The sequence below is a fragment of the Musa acuminata genome, chromosome BXJ2-2 (assembly GCF_036884655.1).
Source record: "Musa acuminata AAA Group cultivar baxijiao chromosome BXJ2-2, Cavendish_Baxijiao_AAA, whole genome shotgun sequence".
Classification (NCBI taxonomy): Eukaryota; Viridiplantae; Streptophyta; class Magnoliopsida; order Zingiberales; family Musaceae; genus Musa; species Musa acuminata.
In genome coordinates, this window is record NC_088339.1 from 26,946,568 (window position 1) to 26,973,390 (window position 26,823).

At 40.9% G+C, this 26,823-nt stretch overlaps 4 protein-coding genes across 12 annotated transcripts; 2 read left to right on the forward strand and 2 right to left on the reverse strand.

The window, feature by feature from the left end:
- Positions 1-506: 506 nt before the first annotated feature.
- Positions 507-3,624, forward strand: LOC135582878 (myb family transcription factor MOF1-like). Of its 9 annotated transcripts, none has more exons than XM_065096076.1 (6): positions 507-1,171; positions 1,259-1,399; positions 1,525-1,601; positions 1,684-1,720; positions 2,167-2,687; positions 3,206-3,624. In XM_065096076.1, exons 2-6 carry the CDS (start codon positions 1,273-1,275, stop codon positions 3,485-3,487), a joined length of 1,044 nt encoding a protein of 347 aa, XP_064952148.1. In that variant the 5' UTR covers positions 507-1,171; positions 1,259-1,272; the 3' UTR covers positions 3,488-3,624. The 9 variants fall into 9 exon arrangements, with proteins under 9 accessions (XP_064952148.1, XP_064952145.1, XP_064952147.1 ...); XM_065096073.1 differs by having other exon boundaries at positions 510-1,118; positions 1,206-1,399; XM_065096075.1 differs by having other exon boundaries at positions 510-1,118; positions 1,216-1,399.
- Positions 3,625-9,064: 5,440 nt separating this feature from the next.
- On the reverse strand, positions 9,065-15,608 carry LOC135605687 (calcium-dependent protein kinase 26-like). The gene is made up of 7 exons (XM_065096070.1): positions 14,643-15,608; positions 13,000-13,143; positions 12,774-12,926; positions 12,138-12,253; positions 11,763-11,930; positions 10,659-10,883; positions 9,065-9,306 (listed from the first exon to the last, which is right to left on the reverse strand). Exons 1-7 carry the CDS (start codon positions 15,355-15,357, stop codon positions 9,190-9,192), a joined length of 1,638 nt encoding a protein of 545 aa, XP_064952142.1. The 5' UTR covers positions 15,358-15,608; the 3' UTR covers positions 9,065-9,189.
- Positions 15,609-17,994: 2,386 nt separating this feature from the next.
- Positions 17,995-20,037, reverse strand: LOC135604832 (probable L-type lectin-domain containing receptor kinase S.5). Its single transcript, XM_065094487.1, has one exon. It carries the CDS (start codon positions 20,035-20,037, stop codon positions 17,995-17,997), a length of 2,043 nt encoding a protein of 680 aa, XP_064950559.1.
- Positions 20,038-24,476: 4,439 nt separating this feature from the next.
- On the forward strand, positions 24,477-26,134 carry LOC135605688 (protein ALTERED XYLOGLUCAN 9-like). The gene is made up of 2 exons (XM_065096081.1): positions 24,477-25,886; positions 26,011-26,134. Exon 1 carries the CDS (start codon positions 24,740-24,742, stop codon positions 25,820-25,822), a length of 1,083 nt encoding a protein of 360 aa, XP_064952153.1. The 5' UTR covers positions 24,477-24,739; the 3' UTR covers positions 25,823-25,886; positions 26,011-26,134.
- Positions 26,135-26,823: the final 689 nt, after the last annotated feature.

Below are 26,823 nucleotides of genomic sequence, written 5' to 3' on the forward strand. Positions count from 1 at the left end.
CTAAAAGATATCAGCACTCACTGTACAATTCTGAGTTAGGCACACTACTAGATTCTCTTAATGGGCAACTGCAATTTATCTTTTTCTCTGGAGCAAACTTATCCTCTTCATCGTCTCTAACATCTATCTCCCATGTAGTTGCAAGCTTAGAATATCTAAGTTGAAGTCGCTCCAACTCTTTACCATTGTGCTACGTTTCCCTTTCGCCTTTTCTTCCACCTAGAAGCCCTACAAGTTCCTAGGCCCTCACACAAGTTCTGCCTTTTCTTTGTTAGGTCTGCTAAATTCTGGACGAAGGCAGGAAGAACTTTCGCAGCTATTTAGCTGACTGACTAGGCTTTGAAGTTTGCAATGTCTTTGAATACATGTCTCCACAAACCCTTCCTGTCTTAGTTCTATGAGCTTTGTCCTACTTCAAAGGGTTGGCAGTGATGCCGATTGATTTGAGAAAGGCCTAACTCCCACTAAGAAAACACCATGCATGGTGACTGTTTGTCTACACCAGCTGAAGACTTGTCCATATCGTGCTTACTTCTCTCGTAAGACTACACGTTTGGCATGGAAGAAAGAAAGAGAAAATATTGCCGAGGAATGCCAAGAGATGTACCCATTCATCTTAATGCTGGAACATATCAAAGTATATTCACAAAGAACGGGAGAAAATAGAGTTTTTGATGTGGGAAGGCAGCTCGGAAAAGACTACAAAAGTAAGGCTGGAGTGCGATGAAGAAATCCTGTGCTCAGAGATTCTGTAGCTGTTTTCTTGTGCTCTTTTCTATGAGAATGTATACCTTTTGCTCCGGTGTCGCTCTCCACTCTCTGGAGAGTCAAAAAGCTGTGGACGACTGTAATAATTAGGAGAAGGTGATGATGTGCGAATTCCTACCTGTACAGGTAGAGGAATATTGAAATGGATCAGAGAAAGGCCAGCGAGACGCTTTTGTCCGGTCTCACTCTCTCTCGATCTTTCATCATACCATCTTCTTTCACTTCAGTGATTGCGTCCTCTTTGTGATGAATTGTTCTAGTGATTGGCTTCCCACATCATCGAGTGTTTCGTTGATCCAAGACTGTCCGAATGATATTTAGAGGTCCCATGTAGCTGAAGCAGCTAAAAGGTGAAGGCCTTTACATCAGACACCGGAGAAAGAGCAATGTTTTGAGTTTTGTGGTACAATGCAGCTTGACAGGAGTTTTATCTCTAGAATCTCTCAGCTAGTTAAGAGAGAGATTGTTGGAGTTGAATAAAAGGCTATAGCTGCAGGAAGGGAGATGGGGAACTGTGGAAGGAATGGAGCTGTGAGACAATACATTCGATCTAAAGTTCCTCGGATGAGATGGACGCCTGAACTGCACCACTGCTTTGTTCATGCCATACAAAGGCTCGGTGGCCAAGAGAGTATGAATCTGCTTCTCTCCATATCCATTTCCCATATCAAAACCATAGTTGATTGGCTTCTATGAGGTTGAGTTTGTGTTACTTATTGCGTTATCTCATTGTTTGCTTTCTGATACCACAAGCAGAGGCAACACCTAAGCTTGTGCTCCAGTTGATGGATGTTGGAGGACTAACTATATCCCATGTTAAGAGCCATCTCCAGGTTTCCCTGCTTCTACTGTTTCCCTATTACTTGTTTCGTTTTCTCCATGCCACTGTTTAAGTGATGGTGTGGTTTCAATCAGATGTACAGAAGCACGAGGAACGAAGGAGGCAAGCAAGGTGTGGAAATGGTTCTCTTCAATTCATATCTGTGTTTACATGCTTTCTTTTTCTTCAATCATGAAGCTGCCATCTAAGTTTCTTTCAACCCATTATGCTACTCATGAGGACATTAGTGCAGTTGTCTGCATGTTCTCCACAGAAAGTTGATTCTGCATCTAAGCACTTCATTGTCATGAAGAAAGACTATTGCATAGAACAAAGAGCAATCCTTTTCCTACCCCATATTATTCCATTTGCTTCTGGTTTTCCTTCTCTGCTGACAGAAAGTTAATTGTGGCTGCAACCGTGCATGTCACTTTTTTCATTCATGGTGTCTGCATATTTTCAATCTTTTGCCTCTTAACTCTGTAAGTTTCATCATGATGACTGCTAGTTCTTTCAAATGAAGGGAAGATATGATCTCAATCGAGGAAACTCTAATGCTTTATCTTATCTCTCATCAGATTTGCATGAAAGAAAGCACTCAAACCCAGGCAATGACAAAGTTGCTGGTGAGCAACATGGTCTTGGCCCTTGCCACGCTTCAGTCCCCACCGAGGAGTTCCAGTCGCACCTTCTGTACTCTCCTCTTTCCCCTTTAAAACGGTTGGCAACTTACAGCCAGCTTCATCTCCACTTGCTATCAGTCATGTTAGCAACATATAGAGACAACATCCAAGTTTCTTCTCAACAGACTCCTACCTCACCTTTTGCTAATCCTTTCCCCATTCCTTTTGTTTACTGTATCAATAGGATTAGATTGGATACACAAACCAGTTCGAAAGGTGTGCAAGACTTGACTGTGGATACGACCCCGTACTCGGTTGATCATTACATGCAAGACTTAACTGTGGAGAGGGGAGCAAAGGAAGGTCTCAGCTGGCAAAGAGAAACTGCCCGGGCTGAGAACCACTTCTCCAAGCTTACAGCTGTCAGATACATGGTGGACGGATGTGATCCTTCTAAGGTAGAACAAAATAGTGAGGTAGAACCTGCATTCACCTGCTGATCTTCTTGTCTATATAAAGCATGTTTTTCCTCCTTTTCCACTGTCTTTAGCTCTACTGCTCCTTTGGTTGTCTACTTCATCATGTGCTATGTGTACAGGGCTGCATATGGAACTTGCATGATTCATCTGACCTCGTTCTCAGTCTAGAGATTTGGAAGCTAAACCACTTAATTCTTGCATTATTTAGCTTTTCCGCACATCCATTAGTCTGTGATTCAATAAACCGTAGGCAAACAGGTAGAGATGAATACTTTGACTGAACTATATCGATCTCTTTGGACGAGGTTCTATAAATGTCTACTTTGAACAACCAAAATGTGGTATTGACATAAATCTCTCTCTCTCTCTCTCTCTCTCTCTCTCTCTCTCTCTCTCGTGCATTTGCTTTAATTTTCCTCTTTATATTAATCTAACTATCGTGATGTGTTGGTCTCCTTCAACTACTTCAGAGTTGCACTGATTCAGATGATATAATTTCATCTTAATCTTCTCAGGCCACCATAAGAAATGATCATTATCTCATGCCTGCAAACAAGTTCATCACCAAACAGATCTGTGGGAATGGATGCCTGTCATGCAAACCACCATCACATAACAATGAGTGTGCGGAGAGCGAGGAAGCTAACGATTGCTCTCTGTCGCTGTCCTTATCGTTGAACAGTGGAGCCAGTTGTGCATGCTCTTCTTCCTCCAGCAGAGACTTCACTGACCACTCGAGCTACTCTGGTGGTGACAGAGTTAATCTGGATCTCTCCATGTCTATCTGTGAAACTTAAACAGGTTGCCTGATACATATATCTCTTGTGACTCTTCTCCCTTCTTTGGCCATTGTTTCCTTTTAATGGCCATTGTTTCCTTGTAAGGATTTACTCGGTTCATTCGACAGGTTGCTAAAAGCTTTACTTTACATGAATCGTGGTGAAGACATGTAATGAGCTTTATTTACTCCTTACAAACCATTGTAAAAGGGCGACAAAGGATTCTGAACTTCCGAGATGTAATAATGTTTATAGCTTCCATCATGTTATTATCTCGACAGAAACTTGCTTAAGCTGCTTATTCCACATTACGATAACGTATAATGCTGAATACACTTGTGAAGAAGATTTAAGACTTAATGCATCATCTACTTGCAAGGAACCAAACAACTCGAAGGAGATATCGACAAGCTTTAATAAGACCTCTTCACAAAATAATCACCGGAAGGTGCCTGGCGTATCAGCTGCTGTAGGTAGCCTCAGCACCATAAGTTTTGATCTCGTGTTAGTTGTCTTGAAAACCAAAGATCATCCACATTTACAGCCTATCGGAAAAACATCATGAGAACATCAACATTTAGGATCTCCCGCAACACCACAAGCCATCTTCCATCCTCCAAACATGGCAGCCGTCTTCATGGCTAGCTTTGGATCCATTTCTCTCCTTTGAGAATCAGGCATCAGCCTAAAGTTGTCGTGAATGTTACCAATCTCATACGTTAGCCTTTGCAGATCAGCCAGACCATCATATGCGTCCTCATCCAACTTGGTGGTGTTGACGACATCAGATTCAAGCCCCTCTTGCTCAAAATTTGATCTCGGTTTTTGTTCTATAGATGTTCTCCCTCATTCTTCTCTCGGTTTTCAACTATGTTGTTTCCTGTATCAGGTTCATCTGTAATTCCCATTTATGATGCAAGATTACTCAGAAAAGCACTAGATACACCACATAGAGGAATGGCTGATGAAGTTTCAATTTTTACTCCATGAATATCAGATATTTCATGTTATGGGTCTTTATTGATCTTGGCCTCTGGTTCATTGGGTATTCTTGTTATAACTGCATCAATATATTTTCCCCACTCCTTGTCAAAAACCATGAGATAAAGACTCATATTTGATCTCATCCATCTGTGAACTGTCATAGGCAAGGAAACGAAAACAAGAAACAAAGAATTTAAATTAGTTCTTACAAGAAAAAAAATATGCTGAAATGGTCAGAAAAATCCTAGCTGACGAACAGGAAGGATTCAATTTAAGAATGATTAGGAGATAAAAGAATAAGGAATAAATATATGAAAGCTGAATAGCAATCTGCTTCAGAATCAGCCTTCGATATGACTACAACGAATCTAATAGCAAATGCCAATAGCATTTAAGATTTAGGTTAGAACAAGTTGTACCAGATATAAATAATCATGAGGTTAGGTCTTTCACCTCCTTTCTCAACTAGGGAGGGATTTGTTGTCTTATTTCCAGATTTCAGTATCATTCCAGGCCACATATGAGCAGAAAGAGCTCCATACAGCCGATCTATCCCTTGGATATCACCATCAACCAAAAGACCTGTCAATGGACACATTGTAAGACACTATTACCAGATTACTATTTAATGTGATAGAAATGTTACAGACATAAACAAGCACAAGGTAGAAACCAGTTAAACCTTGCTTTTAGATGTTTGAAGGAAAAACTTATGAAATGTTTAGGTCAATCAGATTAGTAACATATTCTCTTAAATCATAAAGGAAGTTGAAGTGCTAAAAATGTTCCATAGCTAATCCTACGATTCACAATCCATATCTCATAGCTTGATATAATTACAGATGAAAAATCTGAAAAAGAGGCACATGAGGGCATCAGAAATGAGTTCGTAGAATTTGCATTTCTCTTGTACAAGTGAGGTTCACCCTGCAAATTTGCACCTCTCTTGTTAATTATGATTTCTAACCACAAGTAGATACAGAAAATAAACAGCATCAAACTAAAGCTGCAGAGAAAAAAAAATGTCAACTTCAATATCAACTGTAGTGAATGATATGCAACAGCTAAGTACAACCAAATTATTAAGCTAAATATGGGATAAACACGAAAAAACATTAACATAGAAAATACTTAAGTTTAAGAAGGAAAGGAGGGAAATTTACATTTATCATCAAGGCACAAGATTCTATATATTCTATAGTATGCTTGATGCACCAGTCTAGATATGACTTTCTAATTTCCAGAGATGGTTTTTTTTCATGCCCCAGTAAGCTACAAGCTTCAGTCTCATCAATCCTGTAATTCATATACTCTGGGTCTGGATCACCATTGGACTTTCAAAGTTTCCGCAATGTGTTCTATACTCTGTATGGGCACAGTGACCAGTCACAAGATCTGTTTTTTTTCCTATGCACAGTATTATTCCAAATTTGTAATATCAGTTTTTGCAACCCACCCTTGGAGGGCAGTAAAAGAATATTCCTGCAGACTAAACAAGAGGAGAAGAAAAAAATCACTTACAGTAAAATTCATGCATGCTTTACACTAATTTGTAAAAATTATATTCACAATTCGAACATGCATAAAAAAAAGACTACGGTAGGTCAAAAACATAGTCTAAGTTCAGATAACAATCTATTCAAGACCATAAAAGTAAAGACAAACCAGATCAGAAGAATAAAAAAGCATAGGGAGAGTTTCGAACATCACTCATGTCAAAAACCATCGCTAAGGCATCCAACTGCTTATAAATAGGCATTGATCTAATTGAGAACTGTTCATCTAGATGAGCTGTCCATATAGAGAGATCAGCAGTGTAATATTTTCCAATTGCCCACCCTGGCAAAATAATCAAACCATAAAAAGTAAAGTATGCACCAAATGAACATATTACCATCAACAATTTCATGTGAAGACAACAAAGTGGCATAGGTTGCCAATGGCATGCATATTACATACCCTAGACAAAGGATCCCTGTTGATAGGTCGGATGTGTCTGGAAAATCAATCAAAAGCAGCCCTGCAGTCAATGAAAACATCACCCACTATGACACAAGAAAGATGAGAAAATAATCCAATCCCTCAAGCTACTTTACAACCTTTGAAGTAAATAATCAACCACAATGACATCTAAATTCATTTGAAACTTCACATGGTAATATGGAACTTTGGGACTTCAATATTGTTGAAAAGCACCAGGAGAATTAACAATATGGAAAACCATACAAAGTATAAATTCTTACCACCTTATATACAAGGTAGTACCGGTATACTGCCTGATGTACTGAAACCATACCAGTTTGACCAGTCACTAAAACCAGTATTGGATCAAGATTTAAATTCTTAACATAAAGTATACTTTCTCACACTGAAAGACTAATATACACTGAGGTGAAGCAAACTATCTTGATATGAAACATGAGGACAGTCTTACATCTCAAAAATACAAAAAAAAAAAAAAAAACTTAAACAGTAAAGACATGGTCACATGGACATTCTGTTATTTCACAGAATGAGTTGATCATAAAGCAATTCCCTCCATGATTACCCATAAAAATACTCCACTTATTTATCTTCCAAAGCAAACATGATCTAATTATGAAGAGACAAAGAATCGCAGACATACTGAGACATTAACTATTTTATTCTAAATTAATATGTATTATTTTCAGTAATCGAACCTTCCATGCACTATCATAACTCGCAGAGGCACAATCAAGATTTTCAAAGATGGAAGCTTGTGTATAAGGTGCAAATCATTTACATTTGTCTAAACAATTCTACCTCGGCTTTTCGGATAACCAAAAAGACGAGAAATTTCACCACAATTTTCGTAGCGACGGAAGGAAATGAAGCAAGAAAAGAACATTTTATGATCAATTACATAAACTGGGACAAAGATCGAACGTGGACAATTCACAACAACAAAAGAAGATATACAGATTATTACAAAAAAGCCCAGAGAGGCAGGATCGGATGGTACTGACGGGAGAGCAGGGTTCGCTTGCCAACGTTGGAGGAGCCGATGAGCAGGATCCCCGGCCGCGTCTCCACTGATGACGCGCCAGCGCCGCAGCTCGTCGCACCATCTCCCTTCCCCGTCGATCCGCAGCCGACGCTGAGAACCCTAGCCCTATGCCACGGTGGCAAAGGCAGTGAAGCTCAAGCTTGAGATCGATGGTTTCTTCCGCGACTCTAACATACCCAAAACGAGAGGGAAAAAATAGTTGCCCGAATCATAAAGCAATCAATCAAGTTGCCGACGACTGCGAAGTGACGAGGTGACGATGGGACGAGGCGCGTCCATTTAATCATAAGTAATTATTAATTACTTATAAATAAATAAAATTACATAAAATAAAATAAAAAAATATGAACATGGTTTTTGTTGACAGTATATAATCTTTCCCTCCACATTAGGATACATGTGAACATATACATGTATTTAAACATAAGCATATTTAGTACACAGTATAACTCATCTTATGCTCTTCAATACCATGAGCCGATGTGCTTCATATTTACAAGCACTGGAATATGAAGTTACATATTTTAAACCACTTCCATGGCGACGCCTGAATGAGTGTTTTCACAATTCAGTGTTTTGGTTTATTACTATATACCAAAGAAATATGTTATAATTAATATTTGGTGACAATTTAAGTATCATGTCGTATTGGAGAATAGTAAGAGTGAAACCTACTAAGAATATGTACCTGTGTGTATGTATCCTTGTCTGGCCAAGAATCTCTCTTGTCCAACATTTTCATCACTATCATAAACAATGATCATTGAACGATGTGGATTGTATATGGTCAACTTGTCACTTGGAGCAAGAAGAAGTATAGTTATTTTTTAGGTTACACAAAACAAATGCTCAAACTGCAGATGAGCATGGACTTGGAAATCTTTAAGATAGCAGTATTAGAGAACATTAATTAATGACAGTAGTCTCCAGAGTTTGTCCATGTCTAACACCAATGGAAACAGATGTCCATGAACACGTCAACAGAGCACAGGAAACAATGCATACAACAGGAGTGTTTGCCAGTTAACAAATTTTAGTAATGATAATTGGCAAATGCAGAGGTCGTGATCTATGAAACCAGGAACCATCTCTCGACTGAAGCAGCAAAACCAAGCTTCATGGTGAAGTAACATGAATGATGAAAAGGAGGTCTTATGGGCTGAAGATAAACCATTGGATTCTACAGTTCAAGAGTGAAACCATATAAGCACATACAAAAAAAAATATAGAAAAGGGACAAACAAAGGATGATGCACCAATGTGCAAAATCATTCAAAGAATAGCAGATGGATGCAGAAAAGTGACTGTGCATGAATATAGGATCGATTCCTTGTATTATGTTCCTGAGAATGCTGGTAAGCCATATTGAGTAGTAATGACACTGATGCAGCAAATCTTTCCCGCTAACAAAAAGAAGAATAGCTAAAAAACAGAAGTGGTGCTTAAGATCCCCCAGACCATTTCCTCAATCCATCTTAGACACGATGGTAAGGTGTGGTTGACTTGTCATGAAAAAGGATATTTAGCTCTAGGGTTTGAAATTCAGATATCCCATTTTGAACATCATACTTAATCTGACATCATTATAACTACTGAATTCTGCAGTCATTTTTTTTTCACTTATATTTGATAACCCAGATAAAGATAACATAGGAGGGGTAACAATTAGATAACAAGTATCTGAACACAACCTACACATATTCAATTATTAAAAACCACCATCCCTCATGCTTATGTTCAAGGTATTTCTCATCGTCCATCTACCCAATCCCATTGTGCCCCTTCGCATCATAGCAACAAACTCACCGTAGTCAATACGACCATCCTGAAATATAACAAAGACATAATAGTTAGGATTTGGAAAAATGATCAAGCTTCAAAACCATATTATGCAATATCATACTTTGAATTGTAAGACATCCAAGTAACTTTGAATTATTGGAAATCTGTGAAACATGGATAATTGAATTTGCATGATGTACACGTGCATTGTGTATGTATTAAATATCATACATACTACTTATTGAATATGTATCAAGTAAATTTTCTAGCTATTTAATTTTTAAATAGTTATTAAATAGACTGGCTTATTTTGGGATACTTGGCTAGTTCATGAATACATTAAGTTTGTCTTTCTAAAATGTTGGAACTTCTGGTTACAGATGATATGGATATCTGACTAGAGATATTGTTTAGCATGTAATTGATATTAATAAACCAAAAAAACACCCATCATTTATCACAAATTCTTGTTATCTTTTCCATTTTCTTGTAGTAGTCTACAGTCTAGACCTTGGTTAACACAAAACATTTAGAATATCAAGCTTCAAAATTGCAGGAAGTCTTTGCCGTAACACAAAACAAAGAAAAAATATTCTCATGTCTGGTCGATGTACAAGTAGATACTAGATACCACAATAAAGCAAATCTAGTCACTTCTTTTGCTTCTACAAGCCATAATGTCCCAACTATCCGGGATCAACTACATGAATCTTATTCCCACTTAGAGCTTTATTTATAGAAATATTACTAGTCAAACTAAAAGAAATCAAATATAAATTTATTGTTTCTAATAAAACCTTTTCTCACCCTAGTAATCCTAATTATCTTATCTAACAAGTACGTTTACAGATCTCCTTAGAAAATGCACATAACATTCCAACAGTTTTTCCTCACCTTTTCTTTCTAGTGAAATTACATCTAATCATACATGAATATAAATGTTCAATCTTTTCTAGTAGCCCCACATGTCAATCTCAACTCTTCGTGTTCACAACATTAATATTCTTAACGTATTGTCTCTAATTGCTCAACATTCCACCTCTTAAGTATTATTGATCTTATAACTATCTTATAAACTTTCATTTTAATCTAAGGGACACATGACAATCTCCAATCCTTCTTTTAGCTCTGGCGAACTGGTAGAAGTCTTTTTCCCAACCTTAGTATCTAACTTATTATAAAAGTAGGGACGTCATGGCTTATTGCTTTTGTTGTTATTATCATAATTATTTGTACTTATAGTTATAATGCATCTTCCGAGGTTCTATTCATTTTAAATTCTACCAAACCTTAGAACATGTTCTTGTTTTATTTACTTCTGGACACATCAATATGTGAAACATTCCTACTAAAGGAAAGTAAAGCTACCATATTTCCATACAAGAAATTACTTACATTATCTTGATCTGCTTCTTTAATAATATCTTCAAGAATAACATCGGTCATGTTATGCTCTTTACAAGCTTGTTGAAGCTCATCAACAGTAATATAACCACTTCCATCTTTGTCAAAATATGAGAAGGCTGCGACTAAATGTTCTTCACGCTCCAGCTTGTTGAGATGTATTGTTGCCGCAATAAATTCACCATAATCAATGGTACCACTGTTGTCCACATCAGCCTGCATATAATTTGGAGTGTCAAAATTAAGCAAGCAAGTATTTCATTTTTCGCACTAAAATTATTATCTTGATGAATTGCATTAAATTTCCATGATCAAGAAGAAATAAAGAAGACATTAATAAATAAATTGTGAGAGTTGTTATACTCAGTGCCTATGAAATGAGATTTGTGCAAAGTCTTAGACCTGGAGAGAGATTCCATCTGAAGCAACATGTACCCTTCGTAGTTATCTTTTTCAGACCCAAGATAGATTTTTTTAAAGTTAAGCTCATATATATTAGGGTTCAGTACAATCTTAATCTAAAAATGTGAAAGAAAGTAGAAGCTAAGAACAATTGATAGATAAAATTCACACTTAACATGGCTAGTTTATATCAAGTCAAACACAACTTATGGCATTAGATCTGTTGCTGCATGACAGAAAAGATTTTCCTGTGCAACCAAATTGCCGTAGGAGAATAGAAGTTCTGCAAAAATAAGCATATGACAGGTCGCAGTTAAAAAAACCACATAATCCTGAATTAGGTTATTAAAAAAATTGATCAAGCAGTATATTCTGAGGTGTGAGTATGTTTGCTCTGAGCTCAAGCTCCTGTTGTATTATGTAGGTCCTTAATGGAGATTTGGAAACCATTTCATGATTGTACTTGAAACCGTTTCTCAGTGGCAAAATAACTCATTAGTTTTTAACACTAATCATTCAGATGCATATCAAAAAAGTAATTTTGGCGACATAAAAATCAAGAGTAAGTTGACATCACAAAGTTATGAAAAGTAATTTAACACAAAGAAACTTGCTAATCATATTAGATCATGCCCTTTGTCAAATAAAGGCTCAACAAAGACATCTGCCACTTTCAAAGTTTGATAAACTTACAGCTTCCATAAGATCACGGATCTCTGTGTCCTTCAATGTAGAACCATATCGTCTCAATCCTGCTTTGAGCTCATCAAATGTAATTGCACCACTGTTGTCTGTGTCCATTGCTGTGAACATTTCTCTTAATCCAGCAATCTCCTCTTCTGAGAGGCTTTCAGCTATAACCTGATAGGATAAGGAGCAGATGTTCAATAAAAACACCATTATAGACAAGAAAAACAAAAAAAATGCACATAAAATATCACATCATGGTGAAGACAAATTTATGTGTTCATTTGTGTAGTAATAACATCTCTTACAACTTGAGCATTACAAACAAGTATCAGTCCTGATAATTCTGCAAAGGCTGTTTAAGTTCATAGATTTACTGACCCGCAAAGCCATCTTCTTTAACTTATTCATAGCTGAAAATTGTTTGAGACGAGAGAGGACAGCTGGATTTAGAGCTCGATCAGAAGCAACTCCCTGCTCACGAATCCAGGGATGAGCTGAAAACAAGGTGAATGGTACAATATGTCAGACAGTAAAATTTACATCTTGCCGGCTACTAAAGTGTTCAACATATAATCTCTCATACCACATTAAATTTTGCTCTTGAGATTTTGACAATGCTCAAAGTTGATCAGAACTGTGACCTTGATGTTAACAGTATTGACCCATGCAGATACCAGAACATGAAATAAAGGAACAAAATAACTCCTCTCTTTTGCACATCCAAGTCTCTCTTAAAAACCATGACCTCACACTATTCCACCTTATCTTTATGTATATTGCTCTTACTTAGCAAAGCCATTAGCAGAAATTAGTGCATATCATTAACATCCTTGTTTCCATATATACAAGCCTACAGGAAAACCATTTGTAATTGTTTATAAAGAAGTGTCAAGTTGCATAAAGACAGCATGCATATAAGGGTGTGCACCAGAAAACATATCTAAAATGTCAATAAAATCAGACAAATAATCAGCAATTCAGATATATAGATAATTATGAATCTCAGTAACTCACAGAGGACTTGATGAGCTGTTAAACGTGCTGAAGGAGGAGAGCATAACATTTTCCTTATTAGATCTTTAGCACTGTCAGAAATCAGAGGCCATGGATCTGAGTCAAAATCAATGACTCCCTTCAGAACAGCATCAAATATTCCTTGCTGTGTTTCTGAAGAAAGAAGATTCAGAATGAGTAATTTGATAATCATGAGATTCAATAAGCATGAGAACATGAGTCATACCAGCCCAAAAGGGTGGCACACCACTTAACAATATGTAGAGTATGACACCCGCAGTCCAGACATCTGCTTCAGGTCCATATTGTTTGCACAGTACTTCAGGAGCAACGTAGTATGGGCTTCCAACCACATCTGTGAATATCTGACCTGGAGATGCAAAGGATCTGAGTTAGTGAAACTCCAGATAAGAATGGCCATGTCGCATCAAGGGACCTGGGTGTCAAGGATTCAATTATTGGGAACAGTCTCTCCCACTTAGGGATACGGCTGCATATATTTGAACCTCCCCGAATCCCCATTTCCAGGATTCTCATAATTGGGTCACCCTATATTTAATCAGGAGATCACTAACCAAGAGAATCACAAGTAGAGTATTCTATCACTTCACCGTCATGATTTAACAAACTCTGAGTTTTATTTGCATCTAGTATGGAACACAAGCCTGACAGTGTGGAATTCACCTTTTCTTAAGTTTGTTTACAATTTTGTTTTTCTTTTGGTGCCATAGCAAACCACCCACTGATTTATTTACTATAAAATGATGGATATTTTACTTCCTGGGCCTCGGTTAAATTTTACCATCTTCTCTCTTTGCTTTTATTCATTATAGTGTATTCAAGACAAAATACGAAGCACGCATATTATTAAGCAAGCAAATAAAAGGATTGACAAATAATCAGTAACGTCAGAAAAATCTCCTCTGCTGCCTCAGATGAATGAAGGAAAATTGGACTTATCTTTATGGATACATGGATGCCAGTCAAGAGTCGAGGTAATTACAAGAATGACACAATTTTGATAAACATTAGAAAAGCAAACACAATCGTTGCTTTTCCTAGTGCCTGAAAATCTTTACTACTTTTTTCAGTCATTTGCCCTAAGAATCCCCAAAAAAATTCTCTGTCGACCAGTTACAAAATAATTATAATTGATTCTTCCAATGTGTTGCAGCTAGACAGCATTGATTTCACCAATACAAGTTTGAGCAAAGTCTTGCTCAGAAGTAGCAATAGACAACCCACAAATGACACTGTTGCTGCAGTAAGATCAAAATTGGGCATCATCCACTCACATTAAGAGCCAGAAGTAGTAACCCAACTTTTTTTACTGCAGTTTTTAACTTCTGCAAGGCAAATATATGAAGGAAGATTCCAACAAAGGCATAAATAATCTGCACTAATATAAAAAAACTTGAGACACTAAAAAGAATGAACTCTTTGTTTCAATAAAATCTTTGATCAGTCAACTACTGAATCCTTATTTAGTAAATGCTACTACAAGCTCTTAGATTGTAGGATGCGGCAAAGAACAATGGTTGGCATAAATTGAGAAAACAGAAATCCAAAGAATCACACAAGAGGTAGTCCATGCAGCATACCATGAAAAGGGAACACGGCAAGCCAAATAGAACCAATAATTGAAACTACTAAAAAGACTGAACTCTTTGCTTCAATAACATCTTTGATCAGTCAACTATTTAATCCTTAATTAATTAATACAAGCTCTTAGATTGCAGGATGCAGCAAAGAACAATGGTTGGCATAAGTTGAGAAAACAGATATATCCAAACAATCACGCAAGAGGTAGTTCATGCAGCATACCATGAAAAGGGAACACAGCAAACCAACATAACTTGTCATTCTCACCTGGCTTGAAGAACACGGAGAGGCCAAAATCGATGAGTTTGAGAGACGAATCATCCTCCTTATTGACCAGTAAGAAATTCTCGGGCTTGAGATCCCTATGCATAACCCCTAAAGAATGGCAAGCCTCGACAACCCCAACGATGATCCTGATCAGCTCGGCGGCCTTGCGCTCGCTGTAGTGCCCGCGCTCGATGATCCGGTCGAAGAGCTCGCCGCCGCCGCACAGTTCCATGACGATGTGCACGCAGAGGGAGTCCTCGTAGGCGCCCTTGATGGTGACGATGTTCTTGTGGCCAGAGAGGTGGTGCAGGATCTGGATCTCCCGCCGCACGTCCTCCACGTCCTCCTTAGAGATGAGCTTCCGCTTGGTGATGGACTTGCAGGCGTACTCGGCGCCGGTGGCGAGCTCGGTGCAGAGGTAGGTGGTGCCGAACTGGCCCTGCCCGAGCTTGCGCCCAAGGGCATAGAGGTCGCGGATGTTGGGGGTGGGGTGCCCGAGGACGTGACAGCTGGTGCCGGCGCCGGCGGGGTCGACGCCCCGCCTCATGACGACAGCGACGGCGGTGACCGAGGCGGCGGGGGGGGCGGGCTTGGGGGTGTCGTCGTCGTCGGACGAGGAACTGGTAGAGGAGCAGGAGCGGCGGTTAGATGACGGCTTTGGGTGGGTGGGGTGGTGGTGTCTGCTACCGAAAAACCCTCGGCAGGTATTGCCCATCAAACGAGGTGAAGAGGTCGCATCGATGTTTTCTTTGGCTCTTCTTTTTCTCTCCGCCGATTTCGGGAGCGGATCGCAGAAATTGGAGCAGAACCGGAGCTGATCGTAAGCTGGGAAGCGATGAGATCGTTATCAGACAAGAACAACACGGACGCGAGAAGGGGAAGACGACGAAGTGAGGCGGGCGAAGAACGAGGGAAGGAAGAAGGTGCTGACCGACTCTGCTTCCCTCTAAAAAAAAAAAATCCAACTAAATGCAAGTAAAAGACAGATAAAGACCTTCCCACGCGCAATCCTTACCCATATTCTCATTCGAGGAGCTTACCTCCCGTGTCACTTGTGAAAAGAAACCTTTTTTCGCTGTCTCCACCATCCGAACCTCTCTCAATAGCCGACGTGCTACTTGCGGGTCCCACCTTTTATCCGGCCAATCATAGAAGAGGAAGGTTGGTCACGTCGGCATTACAAGATGACTTTTCCTCCGCTGTCCTTCGCTGCCATTGCAACTGATCGCGTAATCCACTCGCGTGTCTTATCGGCGTGGGAATAGGAACTTCTCCGGAGAAGATGACGCGGTTTGAGGGGCAGAAAAGAGAGCGGCCAGATACCCACCAAAAGACACACGCAGTGATGGGTGGTAGAGCCCATATTCCCTGAGATCGACGGTTCGGATCGTTTGGGTTTCTTTTGGAGGCTTCACTGCGCGTGAGGAAAAAGAGATCATTCCTCTTCTTGTCATTGGTCCAAGCGATCTTGTGCTCGTGGGCGGCGGATTCGCGTGCCGCGGCCACCTCTTGCACAACTCATCCTCCTCTGGTTCCGCGAGACGACGGAATTGACGCGCAAATCTTCATATGCGCAAGCATCAAGTACATGGTCTAATAGTTCCAGGGAAGACTATTAAATGGATAAGTTTCAAGCTTTCCATGGAAGACTATTATTATGCATGATCTAAACCTTAGTCTCAATCTTAATATATCTTGATTAGTGATACCGTAATTTGGGAAAAATGACTGTTGCTACTATTATTTAAAGGTGCATCGAAGCGTTGACCAAACCAAAATGGATAGAGGTCAGTGTTGAGGTGGTTCAAAAGGCATTAAAATCCGTGAAAGTCAACTGCACCAGTAGTGAGAGACCATAAGTAAGATGAACAGGAGCACTTTAAATGCCCAAGGAAAAAGATCCTCTCGAGAAAATTTTTATGGGAATCATGATCTTAATGGTATCATCAGACGATCTATGCAGAGTAGTAAGTAATTGACTCCTTCCTACTCCTTTCGTTTTTACTTAGGTTGGATAGTCATGCTGGGGAAACCATCAAGGACAAAGTCAAGCACTGTCACATACCTAAGATGATAATTTTAAATCATCCTCAGGTGCACTGCTCGATCAGATTAATCGAGTCAAATATGATCAATAGTTTGGGATTTTAGATAGGTAATATCATTTACGTGGGCTTAATCATTTATGCTAAACAGGGTAAATGATATTACGTGTAACGTCAACAGCTTCCTACTATCATCATCATCAGCATGATCTCCTGTGGTAGGTGGTTGTACCCCATGGCAGCACTTTCCGAGCAAGGAAGAGAAGCACAACTTTCCTCTCGAGACGAGCATTGACGGACCACAACCATTATGTATGAACCCGTCACTTTCCAAGAGGATCATGAGGCAGCCATAGAAGAAGGTTGAACCTTGATGAAGGGTGGATCTCAACTACCTTGACGGAGACATGACGCATCCTTTCTTCTCTCTCTCACATTCTGTGTACTCCGCAAGCCTGTGATACTCAGTTTGAAATTGGACCCTGAGATTAATGTTTACTAAGAAAGAGAGTAAATTATGGAGATAGTTTTTAGAAATCGTTTTGGCCCATTAATGTATTTTATAATAAAACAGGTGAGTTTGGCTCCATTAATGAACACCATTGACTTTGAAAGGTGACAATCAACTACTCAAATATGATGTTAGACCAGTCAACACTGACTAATATGATCAGCAGTCTACAGAAGACCATATATTTATTTGAAAATTAAAATAAATATTTTGCAACTACAAGAAAATAAAATTGAGTTTTAATAATTATGATAGAGAAAAATTGTGGTAGCTGGGTATCCATCCATCTTGCTGTCATGTTGATAATAGCCAGCCATCAACACCATTTCCCGAGGGAATACAACGTAGCACCTCACTCTCCATGAAGGTTCTTAACTTGTCAACACTGGTTGGTGCATTTGAGTGTAAGATCAACATGCATGGAGAATATTTGGACGGCAGACATTTTGGACCCAACAACCACAACATCATCTAAGACTCCTCTATTACTTCATGTAATTAAATATCCAAGTTCCATGGTACATCAATATATAAGGAAGGACCAGACGTCATGGGGCCAAATTAGTGGTCATCGTCCCCTTTTGCTTTCCTTCCCCTTTACGCTTTAGTGCTAGTGAGGTGAGATTGGCTAAGAAACTGCAACATCACAGATGTGGATCACTGTAAGCTTAGAACATATCGACCAGGGGTCATGCAGGCTAAGCATTACACGGTATAACCAGTAATAAGCTTGGAAATTAAGGACATGTAGCCAATGTGAGGCAGCTTAACAATGGCGGAATCATCACTGAGAGAGTCATCTTCCACTAATGGAACTCTGACTCAGGCGCCCTCCTACAAAAAGTAGCCCCACGAGAGGCAGCTCGATCTCATGTTGAGTGTTCATCACAGGCCACACGAAAGCAGGCTTCTCAGCTGCAGGATTTGGAGGAAGAGCTCCGCCGCCTAGAACCTGGAGAGCCATCCTCATCGATGGCCTCTTTTGATGGTTTGGATGGCAACATGCCAACGCCAACCTCAGCACGCGTTCCATTTGCACCTCATCGTACTCTTCACTCAGCCTCGGGTCCGCTGCAGTCAAGATCCTCCCACTTCCATGTAGATCCCACAACCAGTCCACGATGTAATCTGAACCACCTCCGTCGAACTCAGCCTCCTCGTCGCAGGGTCGAACGTAGTTGTTACCGGGCCTTCGGCCGCAGGCGACCTCCATGGCGAACACACCAAAGGCATACACATCAGTCTCGGGACTCGCCCGGCCGGTGAAGTAACACTCGGGCGCCATGTAACCTCGAGTTCCAGCTACTGCGGTGGTGGAATGGTGGGACTTGTCGTCGCGTTCGATGGCTCGCGCCAGGCCGAAGTCCCCCAGCCGGGCATTGTATTCGTCGTCCAGCATCACGTTGCTCGCCTTGATGTCCCTGTGAAGCACCCTTTTGATGCTTCCGTGGTGGAGGTAGTCCAGAGCGGAGGCCACCCCGGAGATTATCTTGTACCTCGTCGCCCACTCAAGAACAGGGAGCTCTGCTACTGTGCCCTCCTTCCCAAATATATACCTGTCCAAGCTGCCTCTGTGCAAGAATTCATACACCAGGAGCAGCTCCCTGTCCTCGTTGCACCACCCGATCAGTTTCACGAGGTTCCGGTGCGAGTGCTGGCTGATGGTCGTCACCTCCGCGATGAATTCTCGCTCTCCCCTGTGCGAATTCCTTGAGATCCTCTTGACAGCCGCTTCCATGTCGAAGTCCTTCAGGTAACCTCTGTAGACAGTTCCGAACCCGCCTTTGCCGAGCTGCCTGCTTGGATCGAAGTTGGCCGTCGCATCTTTGAGCTCCTTTAGCTGAAATCTAACCGGTCGCTTGCTGCAATCCTCGAGGATTAGTTCTATGTCTTGTCTCACCATCTTTCTGTCGTATCTAAATAGTCTCCCTTTCTCCTTCTTCTTCCGGTATAAGAAAACGGCAATAGCAGGCAACAGTGGAAGCATGGTAAGCAACCAAATCGATCTCAAACTCTTCTTCTTCTTCGGCGTTCCAATGTCTTCGGTGTCCAGCGAGCTAAAAGACCAATATTTGATCTGGTTCAGTTGAGTGAAATTGCTAGTGGATCCAGAAAATCCCACCCAGACATCCTCCGACAAGTAGACTGACAGATCGATCAACCATGTAAACATCAGAGTATTACTGATCGCCGATGTGCCATTAACCAAGGCAGCAGAGAGTAGAAATGATTTTGACACGGCATCAAATGAGATGCTGACTCCAACATCGGTGCCGCTCGAAATGTTTATGCCAACAGCTCCAAACGGCACCTGATAGACGGATTCGATGCCGTTGACGTCGAGGCCGACGTGGTTGTCGTCGAGGTCATTGGCGTAGCTCTTCCTGGTGTCGAATTCGACGGCAACGATATGGTTCGCGGTCATGTTATCGGTTCGATTGTTGACCACGCCAAGCCACTGCCCGCTGCTATTGGTCGGAAGCCTTGGGTTGTTTGTGAGGATGAAAGCCAGGCCTTCCCCTCCTGGTTGAGATAGCGAGCGGATGTTGAACACAAAGGAAGTGTTGATGGATGTAAGGCTCGATCCATTGCTCCTGCGTAGCTTGAAGGCTTCCTTGTAGAAGACTCTTCCCGATTGGTAAGCTGGGTTGCCGGAATTTGGTGTGATTTGCAGAGAACCATCACCGATGCTTGAGCTATTGCTGAAGACGAAATCAGTCGAATTCTGCGCAGAAAAGTCAGGGTAGTAGAACTCTAAGCTCTGGGCCTTCGTGACGACACAGAGTACTGCAACCGCTACTATCGACGAACACCGGATCAGCTGGCTGGGAGATGGCATGATGATAACCCGGAGATGGAAAAACTTAAGGAGAAGGTGAAGGGATTATACTCTCCGAGGAGAAATAAAATCAACAAAAAAGTCGACCAAGAAAAACAAAATGGAAGCAGCAGCAACACGTCTCTGTCTAATAATAAGATGAGATTTGATCCGCGGCAGATGGATCTTCTACCAACCGATTTTTAATTCTTCGTTGAGAGCAAAGAATGCGACAGATTAGAAGCTTTGAATTTTTGGGAGACTAGCCAATGACATCTCGTCGCAAAATATTATGGAGGATGGGAACCAACGAATCCCTCAAGAGCTGAGTCATGACAGGTCCGTCGAGTGAATTCAAAGCATGTTTTGCAAGTACTTGGAACAGACGAAGCATCTACCCAGTGAATTCAACGCGTTCTCAGGTTGACTTTGGCATATCATACTGCTAATCCCTCCATTTTCTGATGTTATGTGCAAGTCATAAAAGTCAATTGTAAACTACCAGAAACTGGTGGATCTTAAATTTTGACACGGCAACCGCGATTAGTTACTGATAAAAAAGTTAAATTAAAAACCATTTTTATCTCTCTTACACGATACAAGTTATCTTGGAGATCAAAAGACAAACATAAGGTGAATGCAAGTGGCGTTGCTCTCTCCGCAGAACCAGCAGGGCGCCACCCCGAACCTTCTGCATGTTTCATGTCTCTTCTGACGGAGATCGAGGACATGCATGCTGCTCGGCGGTGGTTACAGAAAGGGGCAGGTGAATCTTCGACCTCCTCGAATTCCCCTTCTCCCTCTCCATCACTTGCTCGTCGTCCTATCTGTAAAAGTTGCAGTGAGAGAAAGAAACTAGAGAGATGAAGAAGACAAGCATACACCATTCAGAAGCTCTTTAACAGAGCAATATCTGATACTAAAAATAAGAAAACAAATTACGTCGGTAACTTCTGCAGAACAAAGTTTGATCCATGTATTGTTTATTGGATCATGTTACGAAGGATGTATGAACGGTAAAGGATATGCTGATCCAGTCGTTCCTAATTTCCTGCATCGATGACCGAGGAGTGTCCCTCCAAAGTTACGCCAAATCAAGTGATGTTGGCGGTGAACCTTTAAGCATTGGCCGAGATATCAGCATGGCTCGGTCCGATCTCGGATGCACAAGGTTGCCCATGTAGAAGCTCGGGTGGAAGAAGTGGGCGTTGGGTCGGATTGAGCTATGGGCCTCGTCGCTTGCTGCTTCGTTATTAGGCTCCTGCATTCAAGTGGAGGACTTCTGGCTCGATCACTCCAAAGCTTAAGTTAGAGTGTAATAGAATAAGAGAGAGTTGGGTGTTCGAAGTCCCTCCTCCTCATTGGTCAGAGGGTTAGCTTTTATATTTGCGATGGGGCGATCAGTCATATGCGGTCTTTTAATGACTACCGACTCTCGGGAAGATGGCTTGTACTCTGCAAACGAGTGTCGATCAACTTGTACGGGTCAACATCGTGCAGCGTCGTCCCGAGTTTTGCGAAACAGCTTTGGGGCCGTCCCGAGTTTTGCAAAACGACTCCAAGGTGTCTGGTCTTGAACAATGCGAAGGTCATGTGGTCACCTCGTTCGGGTCTAAGGTGTCATTCTACGTCAATCCGAAGGTCCTTTGTCTATTGCCATATGGATGGTGCCAAAATGTGCTATATCAAAAGTCAGATAGTCTTTTGAGCTTGTTGATCCGATCATATTAGTCAAACCATTCCACGTGGAGGATTTCCTTTTTCCTCTATTTTTTATTTTTTTTGAAGGTCGACAGAATCTCTTTTTAAAAATATTATAAAATAATAATTAACCTTAAATTTATTTTTTTTTCATAAAATAATTAATATATATTAATGATTCTAAATTTACAAATTAATTAAATCATAAAAATTACATATAATTTCTTGAAACATAATTATATCTAATTAAATAAAATAGAACTATTATTAAATTAATACTTATTCTAACATCCTAATTCAATTATCACTATTAATTAATTATAAATTTTAAAATTAAAATATTTTATGCATCATACAACTTATGATAATTTAAATACTAAATATTTTAAAATATAAATAAAAATTGATTTCGAAAAACTATCAGAGTCTCTTCCAAAGTTAACAAATAAGTTAATTTTTATTTTTTATTTATTTTCACACACAAACATAGAATTATAATATTTATTTCTTATGATTTACACACAAAAATATGAATTAGACTATTTGCTTTTTAAGAATCACATCATTTATTAAAAAATAAACCAATTAATTGATAAATTTTTTAATTATTCACATGATTAAGAAAAATAATAATTTTAATCATTTCCTTAACCATGATATTATACAAACAAGAAAGAATAATAAATAAAAACAACACTATAAGGGAGAAAAAAATATTTCTTTAATATGAGTCAAAGTACTGCTTAGGGTAGTTAATTTATTGGATTATCTCATATGTCTATTTATCGTTTGCTTTTCTTAATTTTGGGTTCAGTTCGACATCATCACATTAGAGAGATGTCTTTTTCATTTCGATGAGAGTCTATATTCAATGGTTATATTTCTACCCGATATATCTTTTTCATTCTATCGAAAATTAATTTTATAATTTATTAGCTTATAACCTTCCTTTTGATGCTATGTGATAATGATTCCTAGTACTTTAATCTTTAGTAATACTATCCATAAGTAACATCCATAGATAATATTATTATTTCGTAAATTGGATTTGACTTGAATGCCACTTCCATTGTGTCAGTGAACTATGCACCGTGGCTATCGAATCAATACGGCTTAGTCCACAGATCGATGTCAAGAGTCTGTGGTCGAACTAACGAAATGCCGAGGTTGATCTCACCCGTAGGTCGGGGTGTCGACACCATCTGAAGAGGAGCGGAAGGAGGTCGGGATGTTGGCATTGATTGCTGAATTGGATGTCTCTCGGTCGAGCCGACTGTGCTCCCGGGTGTATCCAGGCTCTTGCACAGAAGGCCCTGGTCGAGGATTCCGACTTTGGTCCCTCGATAATCAAGTTAGTGATTGGACTCTTTTTTTCTCTCTTTTTTCTCCCCCGGTCATATGCTAGTCAGGGGGTTTTCATACTACTATACGACGATCGGTCTTATGCGGGTTTAGCGCGATGACTGATCTCCGAGGGATGAGGTGATACCTTCGTGCGATCGTCGTCCCGGAATGCATGGAACGGCGTCATACGACGTCGTCTAGAGCTTTCCGGGATGGGGTGTACCGAAGCGTGTCATAGTACGGATCCCAATCAGCATGTGGAAGTGCTCCTCGTCACATTGTAAGCTTTACCTTCTTCGGCTTCGTATCCTCACATTTCTCTTCCTCATCTTTTGTAACTCGGCTAATTCACTAACCTCTCCAACACTACAATCTGTTTCGAGGGAGAAATTCTTCTGAAAAAACAACAATCAAACATAAATCAAAAGTTCACAAAATTCAATTCTCGTCTACAAGATAATCAAATATAAAGAATAGTATATATTGAGTCAATCAAAATATTTGAAATATTTATATAATAATCAAATCCTAATCGGTAAGGATTTCTTTCCATATTTCAATTTCTTACTTTAACCTTATTATAACGTCAAATATTATTTTTGCAATCCTTCCTTTACTTATTGCTTGAAGATGCAGTGAAGTAGAAATTTATTTTGTTCTTTTAGAAAACAAATTCTTTTCTAGCAAACTTTATGATATTCTGGAAACCTGATTTTTTTTCGGTAAAACATTATTTACATAAACCGTTTAAAAGAATATTTTTCCATTGAGAAAACTGATTTAACATAATTTCGTAGAAAACTGTAATTAGATTTTAAGAAAAACTCCTTTTTCTTCGGTTTTTAAGCAAGTCAAATAATTTACAATTTACGATCGAGCAATCACTCCTTAAATTATTAGAGCCTCAGTGATTTGACAGTAAAATCGATCCTTTCTTACAGAAAAGAAGGATTTGGAGAATAAATTTTCAAAAATAAATATTCCCTATCCTATCGAAAATAATCGTCTACTATATATATCATATTAATTAAAACCCTCTTTATGCTACCAATTTCCTTTTAGTTGTGTGTATGTTCATGATGATGTCCGAGCACCAAGCGAGAAGGAAAAATAAATTAAAATTTTCTTCCATATATATGCCTTTGATTTGCGATAAATTTATAAATAATATATGCCATCAACGTTTTTGGTACTTGACTTTTCCTTGTTGTGGGTCCCATGATTCCCCAATCGCAAGGCAGGTAGGTAAGAGAGTTCGCACGGGTGGATGGCAAAATGGTGCAATGGTTAAAAGAAGTGTATCATTCTATAGGTCTCGATCTGAACTGTCTATTTTAGATCGTACGTTGTGGAGTCCATTGAAATGGGTCTGACTTCACCAAGCCCCAAATGAGATCCCAACGAGGCGGCCCGGGTTAGCTCGACGCGTCCTACTCCGGCTCACTTGCGCCGGGCCAAATCCTACCTGCTTCCGCTTGCCTGTTCCCATCTGGGTGACGCTCTTCCCCACCCGATTCGCTTCTCCGTCTCGTCCAGATCTCTCTCTCGCTCGCTCGCTCGCTTGCGCAGGTACACCGTCCCTCAAGTGCGCTGCCGATCTCTGACGCCCCTCCGCCAAGATCCGACGGCAAGGAGGGACCCGATCGGCGAGGCGGCGGCCGCCTTGGATCCGTCGTCGATGGTGGGCCCCGCGGCCGCGGCGCAGCTGGGCGCCCTAGCGGCGTGCATCGTCCTCTTCGTGCCGCTGGGCATGGCCGGGTGGCACCTTAGCCGCAACAAGGTCCTCTTCTTCAGCGGCGCCCTCTTCATCTCACTCGCCGTTGCCGTCCACCTCGCCCCCCACCTCCCATCCCTCTCTCTTCTCCTCCTCTCCTCCCTCTCTCCCTCCGCTCCCATCATCAGTACCACATCCTCCTCTTCCTCCGATCCAATTACCACGCCTACCTTCTCCTCTTGCCTCCCTTTCCTCCACGACATCGATTGGCATCAAGAATCCCCTTCCTCTCCACCGACCTGGCGGTGGGCGCCGCCTCCGCACGCCGCCGCCTGCGGCTTCCAGCGACTCCCCCGCGCCGACGCCTCCGACCTCCTCAACGGCTCCTGGATCCTCGTCGCCGGTGACTCCCAGGCTCGGCTTCTCGCCCTTGCCCTCCTCCGCCTCCTCCTCGACCCCGTCGCCCTCCCGCCCGTCGAGGCCGACCTCTTCCGCCGCCACTCCGACTACCATGCCGCCCTCCCCACCCGCGGCCTCACCCTCGACTTCGTCTGGGCCCCCTTCGAATCCAACCTCACGGCCCTCCTTCGCGGCCTCCGCCGCCGCAGCCCCGCTTCCCGCCCTGACGTGCTAATCCTCGGCTCCGGCCTCTGGCACATGCTGCATTTCACCAACTCGTCCCTCTACGGCGAGTCCCTCGTCTCGCTCAAGCGCGCCGCCGTCGCACTGCTCTCCACCGCACCGGCACAGCCGCCCCACATGTTCTGGCTTGGGTTGCCGACGCTGGTCAACTCGATGCTGAACACCGAGGAGAAGAGGGCGAGGATGAATGCGACGGTGTGGGATGAGTATGACCGCGAGGTGAGCGAGAGTACCATCCTGCGAAGCTCCGGGGGGCCGTTGTTACTGCTAGATATCGGATTGTTGAGCCAGGGCTGCGGACAGGGTTGTACAACCGACGGGATGCACTACGACAGTGTGGTATACGAGGCAGCCTTTCACATTATGCTTAATGCTCTGTTGATCGAGTCCCAGCAGCGGATATGAAGCCCGGCGATTGATTGCTTCGAGGGTTCACTTGGTCGAGATCTCCCCTTCGAACCTTGAAAAGGTGTGCCCTCCAGTTACTCAATATTTAGATCTTGTTTACTACTGAACATTCTCTTTCAATGTTTCTTCTTCACTTTTGATACCGAGCATTTTCTTACTATGTTTTTCTTTGCTTTTGATTGTAGCGCTTGAAAGTTGGAAGCATGTTGTTAAGTATTGACATTCTTTCTTTCAGCACGATAAGATGTATCATGTAACTTCTTTCACTATAATACAACGATAATGCAATGAAAAAAAGTTAAGAGAGTAGATCTTGTTCTTTTAATTCTGATGTAAAAGTTTGTCAAATTCTACTGCATGCTTTCATGAGCTTTTCAATACATAGGTAACTTGTCTTTCAGAAAGATAAAGAAATATTGATTGCCTCACAAGTTGATTATGACATAAATCTGAGATATCATTAGGAAGAACCCGAGTTAAGCCCAGTGGCCTATATTCATCCGAGATGAATCCACCCCATCTTCTCCAATGAAAGAAGATAATCCATTGCTTCCCCTATCAACTCAATTATACATGAGTAGTAATTTGTCACAAGTGCCATATCAGTAGACCTACAAACTGTATCACTCGTGACTAACTGCTAGACGAAACCTATGGAAGATTTCCGACCCTATCCTCTTCAATTAAGTAATGATGATTTCAGATCCTCGATTCCTTGTTTTCTCTTAGCCTCTACTCGCAGAAGATTCAAACTGTTCAACAAGTGAAAAATACAAACGGAGTGCACGAGGCTCTCACTAAGATGGACGACCTAATAAAACAATTAGATCCTGCTGCATTGGTTGTTACTTCATATATGAACTAAATTTGTCACAACCCGGTTAAATGGAAAATTTGAGCCAATATTTGATGATTCTAGAACCATATACGGAAATGCTTAAGCCACATCGACCATAGCAGGCTCATTTAGCTCTGTGATCCGATATAATCCTCCTACC